Below are 19,876 nucleotides of genomic sequence, written 5' to 3'. Positions count from 1 at the left end.
AGAGCCCATGTCAGACATACTGAATCAGAGTGTGAACTTCAAGACAGCGTAGTACTAGGACCAAGCCTATTGATCAGCGTTCATCTTTAGGTTACACGTTGCAAATTTCTCCTTCCTCCAGTAGGAAACAAAACCAACTGCACATGATAAGAATTTGTTATTTATCTATAATGGTTCAGTTCAGTTCAGTTATTCAGTCGTGTCTGACTCTTTGTGACCCCACAGACTGCAGCACGCCAGGCCTCCCTGTCCATCATCAACTCCCGGAGTCCGCCCAAACCCATGTCCATTGAGTCGATGATGCCATCCAACCGTCTCATCCTCTGTCATCCTCTTCTCCTCCTGCCCTCAATCTTTCCCAGCATCAGAGTCTTTTCCAATGAGTCAACTCTTTGCGTGAGGTGGCCAAAGTATTGGAGTTTCAGCTATAATAGAGATACTAGCTAAGTATTCTAATAACTGGATTCTGCTGTAAGTATTTAAACTGTGGAGTGCAGGCAGTTTGGCAGGCAGATGGAGTTGGGAGCAAACCCTGTTTGTGATACAGACTTTACTGAGTGAGTTATTGGCCTTCCATTGCAGTTAGTTTTCTCCTTTGTGACATAGAAATTATATGCTCTACTTTGCTGGGTCCTTATGAGGATTAAGTAAGCTAATGTGTATAAGATGCCTAGTGCAGTACTTTTAGGCAGTTGCCATAGATGCTCGTTCCTTTTTCTCCCCACAAAAATGATGCCAGAGTAATAATGTACCACAAACAGTGGCCATGGAATTCACTTTAGTGGATTCTGTTTTTTCTTTTGTTTAAAACAGTTATACCATACAGACTGGTTTTTCCGGTAGCATTTGCTTTAAAAAAAATCTGATATTAATCATACACACCTGTGCTTTTTTTGAGATGGTTACCATCTTTTTCCCCATCTTAAAGACTTATGAAATTGTATATACATAAGCCAATCTATTGCAGTGGGAACTCAGTGAAGCATAAAACTGCAAGTTTTATGTAATTTTGCCTCTGAAATAGGTGCTAGAGAGGTTAAATTACTTGCCTTAAAAAAGAAGGGTTTCTTTTTAAAAATTAGCTTTATTGAAATATAATTGCTATGTACAACAGATCACACATGTTTAGATCATGGCATCTGGTCCCATCACTTCATGCGAAGTAGATGGGGAAACAGTGGAAACAGTGTCAGACTTTATTTTTTTGGACTCCAAAATCACTGCAGATGGTGATTGCAGCCAGGAAATCAAAAGATGCTTACTCCTTGGAAGGAAAGTTATGACCAACATAGATAACATATTCAAAAGCAGAGGCATTACTTTGCCAACAGAGGTCTGTCTAGTCAAGGCTATGGTTTTTCCAGTGGTCATATATGGATGTGAGAGTTGAACTGTGAAGAAAGCTGAGCACCAAAGAATTGATGCTTTTGAACTATGGTGTTGGAGAAGACTCTTGAGAGTCCCTTGGCCTGCAAGGAGATCCAACCAGTTCATTCTGAAGGAGACCAACCCTGGGATTTCTTTGGAAGGACTGATGCTAAAGCTGAAACTCCAATACTTTGGCCACCTCATGTGAAGAGTTGACTCATTGGAAAAGACTGATGCTGGGAGGGATTGGGGGCAGGAGGAGAAGGGGATGACAGAGGATGAGATGGCTGGATGGCATCACCGACTCAATGGACATGAGTCTGAGTGAACTCTGGGAGTTGGTGATGGACAGGGAGGCCTGGCGTGCTGCGATTCATGGGGTCGTGAAGAGTTGGATACGACTGAGCGACTGAACTGAACAACAGATCTCATGTGTTTAGATATACTATTTATTGGGTTCTGACATGTGTGTGTGTGTATCCATGAAGCTGTCATTATAGTTAAGACAGGGTGGTGCCCACCTCTTCCCAGGGTTAATTCCAGCCCCGACTCCTGTCCCCAGGCAGCCACTGATCTGCCCTTGGTTGCCATCAACTAGTTTTTTCCTTTTCTAGAAATATATATAAATGGAATTATATAGCATGTTCTCTGACATCTTTTTACTTACTGTCATTAATTAGAACTAATTAGCTTCAGCTTCATTCATGAGGTGGTACGCGCACTCTTGACTGCTGAGTGTGGATGCATCACAGATTGTTTATCCATTCACATGACTTACAATTTGGGATGATTTCTTGTTTATGGCTGCTGAAAATAAAGTTTTTTATGGAAATACGCTTTTTTTCCCTCTAGAAGTAAAATGGCTGGATTATATGGTACGTGCACGCCTAACTTTTAAAAAAACTGGCAAACTGTTTTTCAAGGTTGTACCTTTTGCAGTTTCAACCAGCACCCTTTCTACCAGAGTTCTGATCCTGCCACATCCTCGCCAGCACTTGGTGTGGTCAGTTTAGAAACTTTTAGCCATGCTAGGAGGTGTGGTATCTCATTATGGATTTCATTCGCGTTTATGACTAGTGATTTGAACAGCTGTCTTGTCATGTGCTTACATATCCTCTGTGCATCGTTAGTCATGAATTGTCTATTCACATCACTTCCCCAGTTTAAAAATTAGGCTGTATGTTTCTTTATTGTTGAGTCTGAAATTTCCTTGTAAAGGTAAGACATAGAAGACTTTTATCACATATGTCTGTTGCTAATATTTTCTCCTACTCTCAAGCCTGTCTTTCCACTTTTCTCAACAGTGTCATCCAGGAGCAAAAGGCTTGATTTTGATCAAGTTCTTCTTATCTTTTTCTTTTTTCCCCAGTGGATCCTGCTTTTGGGATTGTAGCTGAGAAGTTTTGCTAACTCTCAAGGTCACAGAGATTTTTGAGCTATGTTTTCCTCTAGAAGGTTAATAGCCTTAGGTTTTAAACAAGGTCTATGGTGCATTCTGAGTTAATTTTTATACATGATGTATGAGTATATCAGATTTTATTATTTTTTGCACATGGAGATCCAATTGCTCCAGAAAAATTTATTGTGACAATTCTTCTCTCTCCACTGACTACATTTGCACTGTTGTTAAAATACATTGTGCAAATTCATGGCTCTTTCTCTGCACTGTTTAATCTGTTCCAGTCATCTCTACACCAGTATCACCTGATCTTGATTATTATAGTTTAATGGTAAATCCTAATCAAGTGGTGTGAACTTTCCAACTGTGTTTTCTTAAAAAAAAGTTTTTAGCTATTCCGTCATTTGCAATTTCCAATCTGAATGCTTGTCAGATTCTCAAAATCCTGCTAGAATTTTTTAATTGGATTGAATTGAATCTATGGGTAAATTTAAGGGAGAATGACATTTTTCTGGTAATAATGAGTCTCCTGACTCATGAACTTAGATTATCTCTGTTTATTTGTGTCTGCTTTACTTTCTCTTAACAACTTGTACTTTTTCACTGTAGTTGTCATAATATTTAATGTTTTTATGTTATTGAAATGCTAATGAAATATATATATAATGTTAAACCAACTTTGTATAAGTGGGATAAATCCCAACTGGTAAGGCATAAATCTTTTTTTGTATATTATTGAATTCAATGTGGTAAAATTTTATTTAACACTTTACATTTGTGCTATGAGAGATATTGGACTGTAGCTTTGCTTTCTTTTAATATCTTTATCTTATTGTGTTATCAGAGTGATCCTGGCCTCATGAGTTGAAAAGTATTTTCCCCTTTTTAGTTTTTTGGAAGAGTTTGTGTATTTTTTTCTCCCTTAAACATTTGGTATATTTCACTAGTGAAGCCATCTGGGCCTTTTGCTTTCTTTGTAGGAAGATTTTAAACTAAAAATTCCATTTATTTAATAGCTAAAGGTCATTCAGATGGTCTGTTTCTTCTTGCATGGGCTTTGGTAGATTGTGTCTTTGAGGAATTTTTCTCTTTCATCTGAAGTGTCTAATTTAGTGTTATACGGTTTTTACGACACAGCGGACCCTTGAACATCATGGGTTTGTCCTGCACTGGTTCACTTGTGCGTGGATGTTTTTCAGTAGAAAATGCTACAGTGCCGTGTGATCCGCAGTGGGTTGAGTCTGCAGATATGGGGGATGTGATCTGGAGGGCTAACTACACATGATACATGGATTTTCCATCTTGTGGAGGGCTAATACCCTGATTCCCATGTTGCTCTCTGATTGTTAGAGAATCTGTAAAGTCTTTGCCTCTCTCACACCCCTTATCAGTAATGTATGCCTTTCTTTTTGCTTGATCCCTCTGTCAGAGGTTTGTCAGTGTTACTGATCTCAAACAAGAAGCCTTTGGTTTTGTTCATTTTCTGCTCATTGTTTTTCTTTTTCCTGTTTCCTGAGTTCCCACCTTGATCTTTATTATTTTCTTTTTCCTACTTACTGGAAGTGTAAATGACTCTTCATTTCTCTTTTCTTAACTTGGAAGCTGAGATCTTTATTTTTTTCCAGTACAGGAACTTAATGGTATAAATTTCTTCCTAAGTACATTTTCTTAGATGGCATCTCACAAATATTAGTATACTGTACTTTCATTTTCATAAAAATTTAAAGTGCGTTTTAATTTACCTTTTGATTTCTTTTTGACCTGTAAGCTGTTTTCTAGGTATATTTATGTCATTGATTTATTTTTTTTAAAATTATGAAAGTATGATAACACATTTATAGGAAACTTGAAAAATACAGAACAAAGTTCCACTATATTACAATTATCTTTTAAGTGGATAAATTAAGATTTTAGTTGAAGTTTCAATATCAAACTCTCAGAAATAAATAGGCTGAATAGACAGAAGTATAGAAGGATATTGTAGACCTGAACAGCTCTATGAACCAATTCAACAAAATTAAGATTTATACAATTTCCACACAACAGTAGGATATAAATTCTATTCAATTTCTCATAGACTATAAACTAGGAGATACTGGAACATATCCAGGGACATAAAACAAGGTGCAAAACTTCATAGTCTAAAGGTATTGAGATCATATAGAGTCTATTCTCTTATCACTGTGGAATTATGTTAGAAATCTATATCAAACCTCAATAAAGTTAAAAAACTGAAAAAACACAGAAGGTGATTGCAGAGAAAAATGCATTTAAATGAGAAATTATTATCAAAATGAGAAATTAATCAAAGATTATGTCATTGATTTCTAATTTAGTTAATCCATGAACATTCTTTGTATGACTCTAATCTTATTAAATTTATTGAGATTATTTTAGTCTATAATATGCATGATCTTATAAAACATCCCATTGCTTTTGGAAAGAATATGTACAATGTTGTTGTCATGTGGGGCATTCTTTAAGCATCAGTTAGATCATGTTATCTGATAGTATTGTAGAAATCTGTATCCTGATATTTGTCTTCCTCCTCTGTCAATTATTTGGAGAGAGCTATTGAAATTTCCAACTATAATTGTGGCTTTGTCTATTTATCCTGTATTTCATCAGTTTTTGTGTCATATGGCTTGAATCTCTGTTATAATGTGCATAAAGATTTAGAATTGTTATGTCTTCCTGATTAATTGTTGCTTTTATGGTTATGGAATAGCAATGATATTATCATCTGACATCTACTTCTTCTGAAAGCTTCCTTTTGAAAATGTAGGGTGATATGTCTTTCTCATCTTTTTACTTTTAAGTTTTTATGTCTTTTTGTACATGCAACATATAATTAGTTCTAGTTTTGTCTGACCTGACAAATTTTGCCTTTTAATTGGGGTTTAAGTATTATAAACTGTTTTATGTGATGAGTCCTCTTCTTTACTAATTCTACTTGAATTCTGTCAATTCTGGGTGAGCCCTTTCCTGCTTTTCTGCATGGCTTGTAATTTTTGAGTGAATGCTAAATATTATGAATTTAACCTTGTTTTGTGCTTGTTATCTTGTTTTCCTTTTATCGGAAACATTGCTTGAAATAGTTTGATCCTTTAGGGTCTTGCTTTTAAGATTTGTTGGGCAGGGCTGGAGCAGTGCTTAGAGAGGTTGTAAATATCCTATTACTGAGTCACGACCCTTTTTTTGCATCTTATCCTCAATGTCTAACACATCATGGATCACTCCAGTCTGATTAATGGGTTCAAAGTTTTTTCCCGGTCCTGTGTGATCACTGGCCAGTTAATTGTTCGTTTATTTACTGGCTGAGCTGCGTCTTTGTTGCTTCACGCGGGGGCTTCTCTCTGGTTTTGGTGTGTGGGCTCTTCGCTGTGGTGGCCTCTCTCGTTGCAAAGCAGGGGCTCAGTACTTCTGGCACAGTGGCTCCTTAGCATGTGGAATCTTCCTGGGCTAGGAATCAAATCCGTGTCCCCTGCATTGGCAGGTGGATTCTTCTTTTAATTAATTTGTTTACTGAAGGATGATTGCTTCACAGTATTGTGTTGGTTTCTGCCATACATCAACATGAATCAGCCACAGGTATATGTATGTCCCCTCTCTCTGGAATCTCCCTCCCGCCTTCTGCCCCATCCCACCCCTCTAGGCTGTCACAGAGCCCCGATTTGAATTCCCTGAGTCCCTCTGGCTGTCTCTTTTACATATGGTAATGCATATGTTTCCCTGCTACTCTCTCCATCCTTCCGCTCTGTCTTTCCCCTACACCCCTGTGTCCGCACATCTATTCTCTGTGTCTGGAGGCAGATTCTTAACCACTGGACCCCCAAGGAAGTTCCTGGCTCCTTAATCTTTAATTTTGGTGTGGGTCTTTTCCTGGTCTCAGGGAGCCCCTTCTCGTGCATGGATCAATTTGTCCTCAGCTGTGTACTTGGAGAGGGCAGACGGCAGAAAACTCGCTGTTCAGCTTCCTTAGTTCTGCTCCCCTGTCCTGTAAATTCTCCCGACCCTAAACTTTCTTCCCTCAACTCAGGACGCCCACCAGGCCCCAGCTCTGTTCCTGCTGTCTGAGTCACAGCCTCGAAGGTCTCACTTTGTTTTCCTGTAGTTCATGGGTCTCTGTCCTACATCGCAACTTGGCCGGAAGTGGAAGACAAATGAGAAGGACTTCTAATCCTCTTCTGTTACACTTTCAACCGTGTTAACTGAGACACTGTAGCATTTTTCACTTTACTAGACTTGACCTTTTACCCAATTTGAAATCAATATATGAAATGCCTTTCTATTTAGGTTTCTCTGAGGAATCTCCTTGTTATAAAGAGAACATGGATTGGAAAAGCATCAGTGATAATTATTTTGCACTTTTGAATAACTTGATCAAGACTCCAATAGCTTCCATGTCCAGGTGAGTTTTCAGAATTCAACTTCTAGGTCTTGACTTAACTATTATTTGAAATAAACAAAACTCTTGCTTTAAAACATGAGATCCTGATTTAGCTGTTGATAAAGTCTTTCATAGGTATTAAATTCTCAATAAATATTTGTATCATAGAATATATGACTCACGTTTCCATGGATTTTGAAAGGAAACAAATTAGAGGAATAAGATTTCCTTTTGAGAGTGTAATTCATTATAAAATCCCTCCACTACAAAAAAATCATTCTTTGAAAAATAGTCTTATCTATTTACTTAGAGTTTACACTGGGGTCAATGATTTAAGAGTCTGAAGTTCTGGAGACTTTTGGGAGAGAAGTGATCTTTGGACCAAATCTGCCAGATTGTACACTGCTATACTCTTTCAGTGCATGTACTGAAATGGACATTTTATTGTATAATTATGGATACTGTGTACAGTTTAAAAGCACACTTTATTGTCTGTGGGGTGTGTTGGGACATGATGTGACAGAAGCTTTGCCTTAGAGTAGTAGTTCTCAAACTTGGAAATGGATAAAATTTATCTGTAAACTTTGCTGAAAATACAAGTGCTCGAACTTTGCTCCAGACATGCTAAATCTTGCTTATGTGTGGGACTCAGATTTCTGTAGATATGGAGAATTCTACAGGTGGCTCTGGTGTAGGTCAAAGCTTAAGAAGCATCCCATAACATCTATCCATCATTGGGATCCATCACTCCTGGGAAGCTTTTTTTTTTTTAATTAATTTTTTTTATTGAGGGATAATTGCTTTACAGAATTTTGTTCTTTTCTGTCAAACCTCAACATGAATCAGCCATAGGTATACATATATCCCCTCTCTTGTGAACTTCCCTCCCATCTCCCACCCCACGCCACCCCTCTAGGTTGATACATAGTCCCTGTTTGAGTTTCCTGAGCCATACAGCAAATTCCCATTAGCTATCTATTTTACAGATGCTAATGTAAGTTTCCATGTTCTCTCAAGCTGTTAGAGAAGAGCTAATGCCTATCCTTCTAAAACTCTTTCAAAAAACTGTAGAGGAAGGAACACTTGCAAACTCATTCTACGAGGCCACCATCACCCTGATACCAAAACCAGACAAAGACAATGCAAAAAAGAAAACCACAAGCCAATATCACTGATAAACATAGATGGAAAAGTCCTGGGAAGCTTTTCAAGCTCAGCTATTAGTGGGCACAGGAGGAGTAGCAGGGGATGGACCCTCTGGAGAATCAGGCCTTTGCTCACGTGAGTTAGGTTTAGAATACCTCATTTTCCTGAAGGTCTTAACTACTTAATAACACAGAAAACCAGCAATGAAACTAGTCTAGATGTTCCAAGAGCATGTTTTAATTTTATATTTGTAGCTCCATAGCAGCTGGCGCAGGGTCTTTAATGATAATAGTACTGTTAGTTGCTCAGTTGTGTCTGACTGTGACCCCATGGCCTGTAGCCCACCAGGCTTCTCTGTCCATGAAATTCTGTAGGCAAGAATACTGGAGTGGGTAACCATTCCCTTCTCCAGGGGATCTTCCTGACCCAAGGATTGAACCCAAGTTTCCTGCATTGCAGGCAGATTCTTTACCATCTGAGTCACCATGGAAACCCATCTTTCATGACAGGTGCTAGGTACTGAGGTGTTGACTTAACGAATGAATGAAGAAGAATGGACACTAAGTACAATTAATATTAAGACAGCTGAGCTTGAAATGAGAAAACGCAGCCCATACCTGGTTCCTGCTGTACAATAGCAGTTTGAATTTGCTAACTTCAAAAATCCTGAAATGTTTCTTTCCTCATGAAATGGAAATAATGATATTTACTTCAAAGGGATGTTGTAGGAATGAACTAAGATGATAGTCAAGAAAAGGCTTAATAAACTGTAAGGTGATATAAATGTGGGAGGCAGCATCATTACTAGTAGTAGCAGTTCTGACTCGGTTCTCAGTCATCCGACTATTACTGCTCCATCACCTCCAGTTGCTAATGAAAAACAAGATCGTTCTGCATTCTTCTGTACCAATAACACAATCTCTTTGTGCATGAATTTCTCTGCATGGCTGGATTTGAGTAAGGCTTATCTCAAATTCTTCATAGTCGAGCTTTCTTTTTCCTAATGGAATTTTCCCCAGGAAATGTGTTCAATGTTCCATGGTTCAAGCTAGCAGCTCTCTGTTCTACAAATAATAGTAAACTAAACCGAGCCTGTAGTTTTTCTGCTTTCAGATCTCAACTCTGAGAGAGGAAAACTATTCCTGCATCTCATCCATCCTGTCTCTATTCTATGTCAGGCTGGGTTACACACAGGATTGTAGAATTAAGGAAGTTCAGAAAGTAATTCTGGAGAAGGCAATGGCACCCCACTCCAGTACTCTTGTCTGGAAAATCCCATGGATGGAGGAGCCTGGTAGGCTGTGGTCCATGGGGTTGCTGGGAGTCGAACACGACTGAGTGACTTCACCTTCACTTTTCACTTTCATGCATTGGAGAAGGAAATGGCACCCCACTCCAGTGTTTTTGCCTGGAGAATCCCAGGGATGGGGGAGCCTGGTGGGCTGCTGTCTATGGGGTCGCACAGAGTTGGACACGACTGAAGTGACTTAGCAGCAGCAGTAGCAGCAGCAGAAAGTAATTCACCCTTTAAGGCAATAATAGCCAAAACAGGTCAAAATCCTGTACCCACAGTTCTGAAATCTTACAAAGTCTGAAAATTGAAGCTTTTCTTATGGTTTTCTTACGGCAGCACAACTCATTCTGCAGACTTAAAGTGTTTTTTTTTTTTAACCTAAAAAAAAATGTTGGCTGTGGGGACTCTTCGCTGTGGCATTAAGGCTTTTCTCTAGTTTTGGTGTGGGGGCTTATCTGCCCTGGAGCATGTAGACCCTTAGCTCCCTGACTAGCGATCGAACCCGTGTCCCCTGCAGTGGGAGTACAAAGTAGTAACCACTGGACTGCTGGGGACACACTGAGCCTCTTCTGAAGTTTCCCTGCAGAAGTGGTGGTGGGCTGATAGAGGGCTGCCTGGTGCCCATGGGTGGGGGGCTGTGAATGCATGTGTGGTAGACACAGGCACAAGTTTCCTTCCTAGAGTCCAGAACACACAGGGCCCCAGGACTGCAAAAGTGGGCATGGTGCTCCTGAGTCTGAGGAATTAGTAACTCCTTCAAGTGAAGGTTCACACTGTAAGTGTAGATTTGTCAGGACTGCTGAGCTGCTCCATTGAGACCTCTTTGTGTGTTAAAAATAAACTCCTGGAGGGGAAGTTTATTTTATACCACCTAAAACATACGTTTCTAATAGTCAGGAGTACAGCGTTGTTTACAGAGCACTGTGATTGCCTTTTAGAATGAGAAATCTCAACACTTGGCCTTAGATCATACAGGGGCAAATTGTCTTGCCATTTGGACATCCTCTATCACTAGGACACTCTGAGATGTAATAAGGAATTGAATGCTAAGATTCTTCTAGAATAAGCAGCAGATGTTAATGACCATGCATATCAACTCATTGAGTAAAATAACTTTAAAATGCATTGTTTTTGGTGCAAGAAGCAGAATTTAAGCTAAAAGTCTGCAACTACATTGTAGATTTCTAAAACATTTTCAGATGGTCACATTAACTTAATCTCTGTGGGAAAATATATTGCCTAGTAAATATTTCATTTATGTTTTCCTGTAAACAAGACTGCATATTATCTAAAAATTTGACAAGTTGAATTTTTCTTAAAGGTATTTTTTTCTGATACTGAATCGGTTCTGTTAATATTGTAGGGTCTTAAATTATACAAAGGAACTTCTCGTGATGGAAAAGAAGTTGCAAACCCTTAAAGATGAGCAAATAAACTTCCTTTTATCATTTATGGAATTTTTGGAGAAATTATTATTGCCTAATCCATTCAACTTATCCAGTATTCTCAAATTCTATAACCTCCCATCTGTCCCTGAGATGACTCTAAATACAAGTCATTTGTGGCCAAATCATTCAGCAAGTTTAGAGAGAGATGTATCTGGCATGGATACTCAGAAACTTCCGGAAGTCAGCGAAGAGATGATTGAAAAAATAGAAACTCATGAAAGTTTCTGGATAAGGAAGGAATCAATAAATATCTTGAGATTTGTGGAATTAATACTTCTGGGGATGAATCCCAGGTTTCTGGCATTTTGGATGCATGGCGCTTCAAAAGGAAAGAGAGCTGAACTGGGACTCTTGCCTACACTTGTAAATTTTTCTGATTCAGAAAATGAGATGATTCATAGGAAAAGCTTTAACTTTTCCCAGTTGTTTCATTCAGATTGGCCTCAATCACCAGCCATGAAAATGGACTTTGTTCGTGTAATTGAAGTGATAATAAATAGTCTCTATGAGTTTGGACTTCTGAGTCAGGAACAAGTCTCAGAAGCTGTGGGCACACTTTATGCTATGAGGAATGCATCCAATCTTTTCTTAGCCCTTTCTGAACCTCAAAAACAAGACATTGAGAAAATTTTGACTTGTGTATATCTACATGTCTTCCAGGACAAAGATTCAGCTTTACTTCTGCAGATTTATTCTTCATTTCACCAGTATATGTATAAATTCATGAACATTCAGAGCAGAGAGTCTTTGCTTTCTCTCCTTATGCAAATCTCAAAACACATTTTGGATATCCTAAAGCAATTTAATTTCCAAAACATCAGCAAAGCATTTTCATTTTTATATGAGACAACAGGGGTCCTCGGGAGGATTTCTGAAGTATCTTACTGTCAACAATTGCTTTCAATTTTTAAATTTTTGGAGCTTCAAGCTCAATCCCTGATGTCCACAGAGGGCCCTGCAATGGAAATCATTCATGCTACTTTGAGAGGTCTCAAGCAGCTCTTCATGATGGATGACAGTTTTCGTAACTCTGTATTTCAGTATATGAGTCAACTCTTCAATGGCTCAGCAGAGGCCCTGCTGGGTGATGAATGCTTTGTTCTGGATAATAAAAGCATTTCTTCTGCAAATTATTCACCAGATGAGGGGTCTGCATTTATCCTCCCGTGGGCACAAATCCTTTCAAACTTCTCAGCAGATGGTAGTGAGTTCCACGAGTTCACAGCTCTTCATTGTACCACTTTGTGGCTTCACGTGTGGACCGAGGTCTGTGGACACATAGCTCAGATATTTCAGCTGGACACGAACGTTTTCACTCCTCTTCGTGTTGGTCTCAAGCAGCTTTTGGATGAACTGGAAAGTGATGAGAAAATCCCTAAAAGCTGTCAGGAAGTAATTCCCAACCATCACCCTGCTAGACTCATCTTACATTTGTTTAAGAATGTAACTCAAATTGATGGCTTTCATGATTGGAATGATTTCCTGAATCTCAGGGATCTCTGGGTAGCACTAGGTGATGGATTAGTTCGAGTAAAGTTGCTTAACCTGGACCAAATAGAGAAATCCCTTTTCACCATGGAAACTACCCTGAGTCAGCTGAAGTCACTTCCATTGGATACCAACACGAGCAGAGCGTTTTTATATTCTCTGCTCAGCATTTTTATTGAGTTGAGCAACACCTCAGCATCTATAGATAGAAGTGTACATTTGATGAATCACTTTCTCTTAAGGAACCTCACAAATTATGAAGTAAAGTTTGCAAGTGTCATCACCGACCTAAGAGACACAGTATTATTTCTTAAAAATATGTCCCACGACCAAGATTTATTGTCCTGTGCTGACGTTTTCCAGAATGTCACTGAGTTTATCTTGGAAGATGGTTTATTGTATGAAAATTCTTCCCAGAGGGCATTCCACATTCTGGCCATGTTGAATTCCACGTTTTCCTCTGTGGACACAGTTAGCAGACTGAAAGGATGTACCACGTGGGTCAGCACTGTAAACCACCTGTGTGCTGTGTATAACTCCAGTTTTTCACAAGGCCATCTTCACAGTGTTCTGCGGAGTCTCAGAGATGGGAAAGACAAACTGAACTCTACTTTGAAGCTTGTTACTTGGATGTTGAATATAATGATGGAGCCTTGCTCATTGAATAGGTCAAATATAAACTGTGTGAATGTTTACTTAAAAAACGTGACTGACTTTCTAAATGTTCTACTCACTGCAGTCTTTGGAAAAGAAAAGGTACCACATTTTGAGATTTTATTAACTCTTTTAAATGATTCCACAAACCAAGTAAGGATGATTATCAACAACATCTCAAGAGACTTTGATTTTGCACCTCAATCTAACTGGACACATTTTACTGAATTAATTCTAAAACCCATAAACATGTCAGATGACATGCCTCTTCAATTTCAAAATATTTGGCTGCAATTAGTAGCTCTGGGGAAGGAAATTCAAAATCTTGTGAAAGATACTTCCCCTAACAACCTGGAAAATAACACCTCTTATAAAGCTGAAAAAAGTTTAAACATAATTGCTACTAGTCCAAAGGAAAAGGATATACACAGCTTAGGCAATTCATTTTACCAGTTAGCTAGTTACCTTGCCTTCAATTTATCTCATGATCTCCAAAATTCATCCAAAATAATTTCTCAAGAAGTAATGAAAGCTGTGGGTCTCAGTATTCAACTCATGAGGGATTTGTTCAACTCCCTAACACCCTCCACTTATCACAGTGTTCCACAAGAGCCAGGTGACTTTCAAGTTTTAAAGAAGATGACCTCTCTCCTGCGTACTGTCAAGAAAACAGACATATACTCGCTAGTAGATCAGCTTGAACACATTAGTGAAAGCATGATGGATTTCTCTAAGAACATCAGCAGGTTAGGTGCTAGCAATTTGGGGATCGGCTTCTTTGTTGACTTAATGGAAAAATTTGTCGACAGCTCACATTCTTGGAGTATTAACCACCTGCTGAGGCTCTCACGTCTGTTTCCTAAAAAGGCTGCTGATGCCGTGGTGGATGTGTACTACATGCTCCCTCATGCCATGAGGCTTCTGCGGGGCATGGGTGACAAAAACATCACAGAGGCCCTCAGGGATGTCTATAACTTCACACTCCTCCATGGCATACACCTTTCAGACGTCACCAAGGAAGACTTCACTGCTGTGATAAAAACTCTCATGGACACAATTGAATTAGTATCAGCTCAACCAGGCATCCTTTCAGAGACATTAACTTGTCTTCCTGTGTTTTGGTGCTGGAATCATACAACTTCTGGGTTTCAGCAGAACCCAAAATCAGATGCCTGTAATGCCCATGAGCTCACATCTTCCTTTTACAGCAAAGTAGCCAGTATCCTTGACCACCTCCACCTGTCTCCCCATGGTGATGATTCACAATGTTTGAATGAAAGCTCACAGGTGGAAATTACTAGGAAAGTAGCCTGTGTGATTCATGAACTAATGGACTGGGGTTCCATTCTTCTAGAGCTGTGTGAAGTTTTCCACGTTAAAACTTCACTTGTGAAATCTGTGCAAGAGTTTTGGCATAAGGTGTTACCATTTGTCCCACTTTCTGGAAATCAGAGCAGTGGCAGCATCTCTGAGCCCTGTCCTGGTCATCTCATAAAGCAAGTCGCTTTGCCAATCATAGAAAAATTTAAAAACTTCAACTTTACAAAAGTCACATCAGATGAAAACCTTCTTGAAACACTAGTTAGTTTAAACAAGGTTCTTAATGTGGATGAAGGAGCAGAAACATCTGTTTGGTATAATATTTCCTTTCATTTGAAAAGGATAATAGACTTTCTTTCTAGGAAGGAGAACCTGGTAAACAGCACCAATTCGCTAGTTCCTCCGTTCATGACATTGCTGAATGCAAACCTCACAGGCAGTAGTTTAGAAGCATTAACATATTTTATTAAGGAAAGTGAAGCAGCTTATAACTTGGAAAAACAATGGCTTGAGTTTAAACAAATCATGAAAGATCTAACCCATAATTTTAGTATCAGACCCCTATATTCTGAAATTGACAAAGTGATGCAAAGGACTAATTCAGTGGCTCTTCAAAACATACCCTTACCACTAGCCCATTTTTTGGAAAGCCTGGATTTATCATCATTGAAGACATTAGAAATTATTGAAGATTTTTTACTGGTCATAAAAAACTGGTTTCATAAATTTGCAAATGAAGATTACTCCAAAATGATACAAACATTATTTCTTCTTTTGGCTAACAAGAGTTCAACTGATGATATCGCTTTGGTGACTAAAGACATTGCTACCTTTTTGGGTTATCTCAAAAATGTTTCTAGAGAAGGTAATTTTGATGTTGCCCTTCTTACTCGTCTGCTAAGTCAAGAACAGCTGACTAATTTCTCATTTGTTCAGCTGCTTTTTGAAAGCTTCCTAATTAATTCAATCAATAACTTAGCTGAGCGTTCTCAGGGAGCAGCCTTGAACTTAAGTGATACTGACCTTCAAATAATGAATCTCATTAACCTCGTCTTGAACCACACACAGTCAGAAAATGGTGAGAGAATCGTTCTCCCTCCAAGAAACAGAGTGGGTTTCATGGAACAGCTTTTGAAGACATTCTTCTTTTTACTAAAGGAAAATTCTGGGAATAAAATATTTCTTCTGCTAAAAGACATCCACCAAGATCTCTTTGCAGAGATGAGGTGAGTTTATTTTTGCCTGTAGAGCACCTGTAATTGTACATTACAATCCAGTTTATTTCCTGGAACTTCTATGAAACCTTGGAATGATCTTTGAAGTGAATTTTGTCTTAATGAACATTTTGGAAAAACCAAGGTAAAGTATCTTTGATGATTGTCATCTAACTAATAAACCTATATACAAATGTATATATCATAGTATTATGTTTTATTATATTTTGGATTATGAAAATAGTTGTTAAAATTTTATTTTATGTGGAACTGAAAAATTATTATATACATATATGGATATATGCGGTGTGTATGTGTGTGTGTGTGTACGTGCTAAGTCGTGTCCGACTCTTTGTGACCCTATGGACCATAGCCCACCAGACTCCTCTGTCCATGGGATTCTCTAGGCATGCCCTCTTCTAGGGGATCTTCCCCACCCAGGGATTGAACCCAGGTCCCTTACCTCTTTTGCATTGGCAGGCAGATTCTTTACCACTAGCACCACGTGGGAAGCCCAGATGGATATATATCATGGTCATATTTTGAATTAAAGCATGAATTGTCTAATTACAAATGAAGGGCTTAAATATTTTCATTCTAATAAGTTTACTATGATGTTTCTATTTGGAATTGATAAAACTCCAACATTTTAAAACTGATAGTCACACTATATTTTTTCATATATTATGTTTTCATCCACTTTGAAGCTTGCCAATGAAAAGACTGGAGGGAAATTCTCATTTATTCTAGGATGTCTGTATCAGTAAGGTGTCAACCTCAGAAGCAGAACCAGAACAAAGATTTCATACTAGGACTGGCTTCTGCAGTTTTGGGGTTGGCTCAGTAAAGAGAAGGAAATGGCAACCCACTCCAGTGTTCTTGCCTGGAGAATCCCAGGGATGGTGGGGCCTGGTGGGCTGCCATCTATGGGGTTGCACAGAGTCAGACACGACTGAAGCGACTTAGCAGCAGCAGCAGCAGCAAGCCTAGAATCAGCCGGGGCAGGCTATTAGGAAATAAGCTGGAGTCCCACAAACAGGGGCTGCAGGTTCCCATCCACAGGGGCTGGTCAGGGGGTGATGGGATGTGTCCAGTCCAGGACATGTCCAACCTCCCACCCATTAGAGCCCAGGAGGTCCTAACCCTCTCGAAGACCCTCCATCTATGAAGTCAGCCTTTCCAGGGCAACATGCCTTTGCCCTGACTGGGTCTTTAGTCACATCTGACAAATCTCCCTAAGCAGCACCTACCTTAGTGTTTACAATGATACAATGTGGGCATCCTGACTCTCATAAGTGGACACCCTGAGAAGCCCAGCAAACCAGAAACACACCAGAGAGGGCTCTGGGGCTGTCACGTGGCCCAGCTAGCTGCCACCAAGCCAAGCAGCTCGCCAGGACTTGGGATGTTCAGAAGGATATTCCCTCCTACCCTGAGAGTCCCATTTGACGTTCCTTTCCTTTCTAAAGGCAAAAGTGCACGGCTCTTTAAGTTGTTGGGTTTGAGGCTTTGCAATGGATCAATACATAAAATCCACCCACTCTTTTCATTATTTGGCAACAAAATATTAATTTTCATCTGGAATGTATTGTAGCATTTCAATTTTTCAGTATTATCGTCCTATGCTGCTGCTAAGTCGCTTCAGTCATGTCCGACTCTGTGCGACCCCATAGACGGCAGCCCACCAGGCTCCGCCATCCCTGGGATTCTCCACCTATAATATTATTATAAAGCCTCCAAGAAATCACTATAGTTCACACTTGAACAACCTCATGAGCCCAGTTATACTTGGATGTTTTTCAGTAAATACGTGCTACAGCACTACCCGACCCACGGTTGGGTGAATCCGTGGGTGGGGGAATGGCAGACGCAGTTTTTAATCCATGTGGAGGGTTAGTGCTCATAAACTTTCGATTGTTCAAGGGTCCACTGTGTAAGTTTTCACTCTTTTCATTACTAACCATGAAATTAAAAAATATATATTTACAGTTTTGTTCCAAAGGATAAAATTCTAGAAAATTTGAAACTCGATCATTTTTTCACCTCCATGAAAGAAGATAGATTGGTGAATGCTTTTTCAACTTTAAAGGAGACGGTGTATCATCTAATAAAGAACTCATTTACGTTAGACGATGGAGAATTATATTTTGATAATCATCAAGGACTGCAGCTCCTGGGAGATTTATTCCACACTCTTCTAAGGGAAACATCAATGAAAAAGGAGACCGAAAATAATCTGGAGTTTCTTATGGTGCTCAATCAGCTGCTTTCCCATATGAACAGTTCTGAGGACCTTTTCAAACTCAATCAACATCTCCAGTCAGCTCTTCACCTCGTGAGAGAAACTTCCATGGTGATAGCACATTTCATGGACACTCTTTTAAGCTCTCCTGTTGAGGACTTCCGTGTGCTGTACCCTTCCCTCCAGGAAGTTATACTTGCAAATCTAACTGATTTGCTTTCCTTTGTAAACAATTCATTCCCCCTAAGAAACAGAGCAACATTAGAAATTACCAGGCATTTACTGGGTGTTATCTCAGGAGCAGGTGGAGAGAACTGTACCCTTGGCCCACTCTTGGAGATGTCTGACACTCTGACCATGCTGGCCGACGGTGGTGTAGAGATGAGACGTCTTGCCACATCAGTCACCTCCTCTGTGGAATTTCTTAACTTAGCCAAGAAAATCGCAAGAAAGGTGGCCACTATGTCTCAAACTCATCTCATTTCCACTGCCAACGACACCATGAAATTCTTTGACACTCTTTATTTTCTTTTGCTACAAAGTGTTCGAAATGTTGTCAAGGAAATGATTACTTTTAAAAAGGCAGATCATTTAATATTTGAAAATATAGATGACTTGTTGATGCCATTTCTTGACTTGGCCTTTGGGATGATCGGAGTTAAGCCTAATATTTCCCACGACTCAGATATCCTCAATATGTCATCTGGCATATTCACCTACATGAACCAGTCCAAAGATCTTTACGATATTAGGGAAGAAATAGCTGACTTTTTAACTTCTGTGAAAATCAATTTGGGAGACCTGGAACGACTCCTGGCAGCATTTAAAAATGGGGCCCAAATATTTTCTGTGGATTCTGTCAATTTATGGGAAGAAATCCTTGATTGCTTAGTTCCTATAAATAACATCACCAGCCACATAGACTTCTTATATTCTAACCCAATTTCCACTCATAATTTCCCTCAAGATACAAAGTGGGAAAGAACTCGTGAAGTGATCCTGTTTCTGCGTGAAATCCTGTCACGAAACAGGACAGAACTAGGGAGCTACTTGAGAATAGTGATCAACCTCATCTCAGTCACACTTTGGAATGACACAGGGAAGGACCCCAGGGATGTTTTTAATCTGTTGCTGACATTGGCTCCGCATCCAAATGACCTTTTGAAACTCATCACGACCGTGGCAGAGGCCTCGCGTGAAGCTTCACTTTTTAACACCTCTTGGATTCAGAATGTGACTGAGGAGCAACTCCAAGAAGCCATCCAGACCCTGCTGAGTAAAATAGCTCTTGTGAAGAAGGAGCTTCTCCTCAACAGCTCTCAGTGGACGCATTCCATGAGCACTTTGCTTCAGCCTTTTCTTGAAAATTTTATTCATGCAACCACTGGAACACATGAGAAGACCCAGAAAGAGCTGGCTGACATTCCTGACGTCCTCAAACCACTGTCACGGTTTGAGAAATACCGGAAGGCATTGATCGCATTGGTTGAATACTGGCAGAGGGTCTCGCTGATTGATCAAAGGTAATGAAACACCCAGTTTGTTTCATTCTGCTTGCCCGCACTCCCCCCGCCCCCCGACCCCGCCGCCGTAGTAAATATGAAACAGAAGCAGGCAGGAATCACACTGATCCAGGGTAAGTATAAGGACGTTCCTGTAAATAAGGAACTCTTTAAACAGACTTTTTATATTCTAACCCAAATTCCACTCATAATTTCTCTCGAGATACAAAGGGAAAGAGCTCATGATCCTGTTTTTGTGAGAAATCCTGTCATGAAACAGCAGAGAACTAGGGAGTTACTTGACAATGGTGATCAACCTCATCTCAGTCACGCTTTGGAGTAACTTAGGGAAGAACCACAGGGATGTGGTCTTTGATTTCAGCCTTCCTCTCCCTCTGAGACTGGCTTCCA

The 19,876-nt window shown here is 39.6% G+C and overlaps 1 protein-coding gene across 1 annotated transcript in view; it reads left to right on the top strand.

Annotated features, from left to right (window-relative positions):
• Nucleotides 1-19,876, top strand: part of ABCA13 (ATP binding cassette subfamily A member 13) — a 388,784-nt gene that overhangs the window by 55,482 nt on the left and 313,426 nt on the right. The window contains exons 16-18 of the mRNA XM_068973151.1: nucleotides 7,064-7,178; nucleotides 10,961-15,733; nucleotides 17,711-19,486. Of these exons, the coding sequence (XP_068829252.1) occupies nucleotides 7,064-7,178; nucleotides 10,961-15,733; nucleotides 17,711-19,486 (6,664 nt within the window). The remainder of the gene's footprint in view (nucleotides 1-7,063; nucleotides 7,179-10,960; nucleotides 15,734-17,710; nucleotides 19,487-19,876) is intronic.

The sequence above is a fragment of the Capricornis sumatraensis genome, chromosome 5 (assembly GCF_032405125.1).
Source record: "Capricornis sumatraensis isolate serow.1 chromosome 5, serow.2, whole genome shotgun sequence".
NCBI classification, from domain to species: Eukaryota; Metazoa; Chordata; class Mammalia; order Artiodactyla; family Bovidae; genus Capricornis; species Capricornis sumatraensis.
The sequence above is the reverse complement of the archived record's forward strand: the minus strand, read 5'-3'. Positions and strand labels throughout refer to the sequence as shown.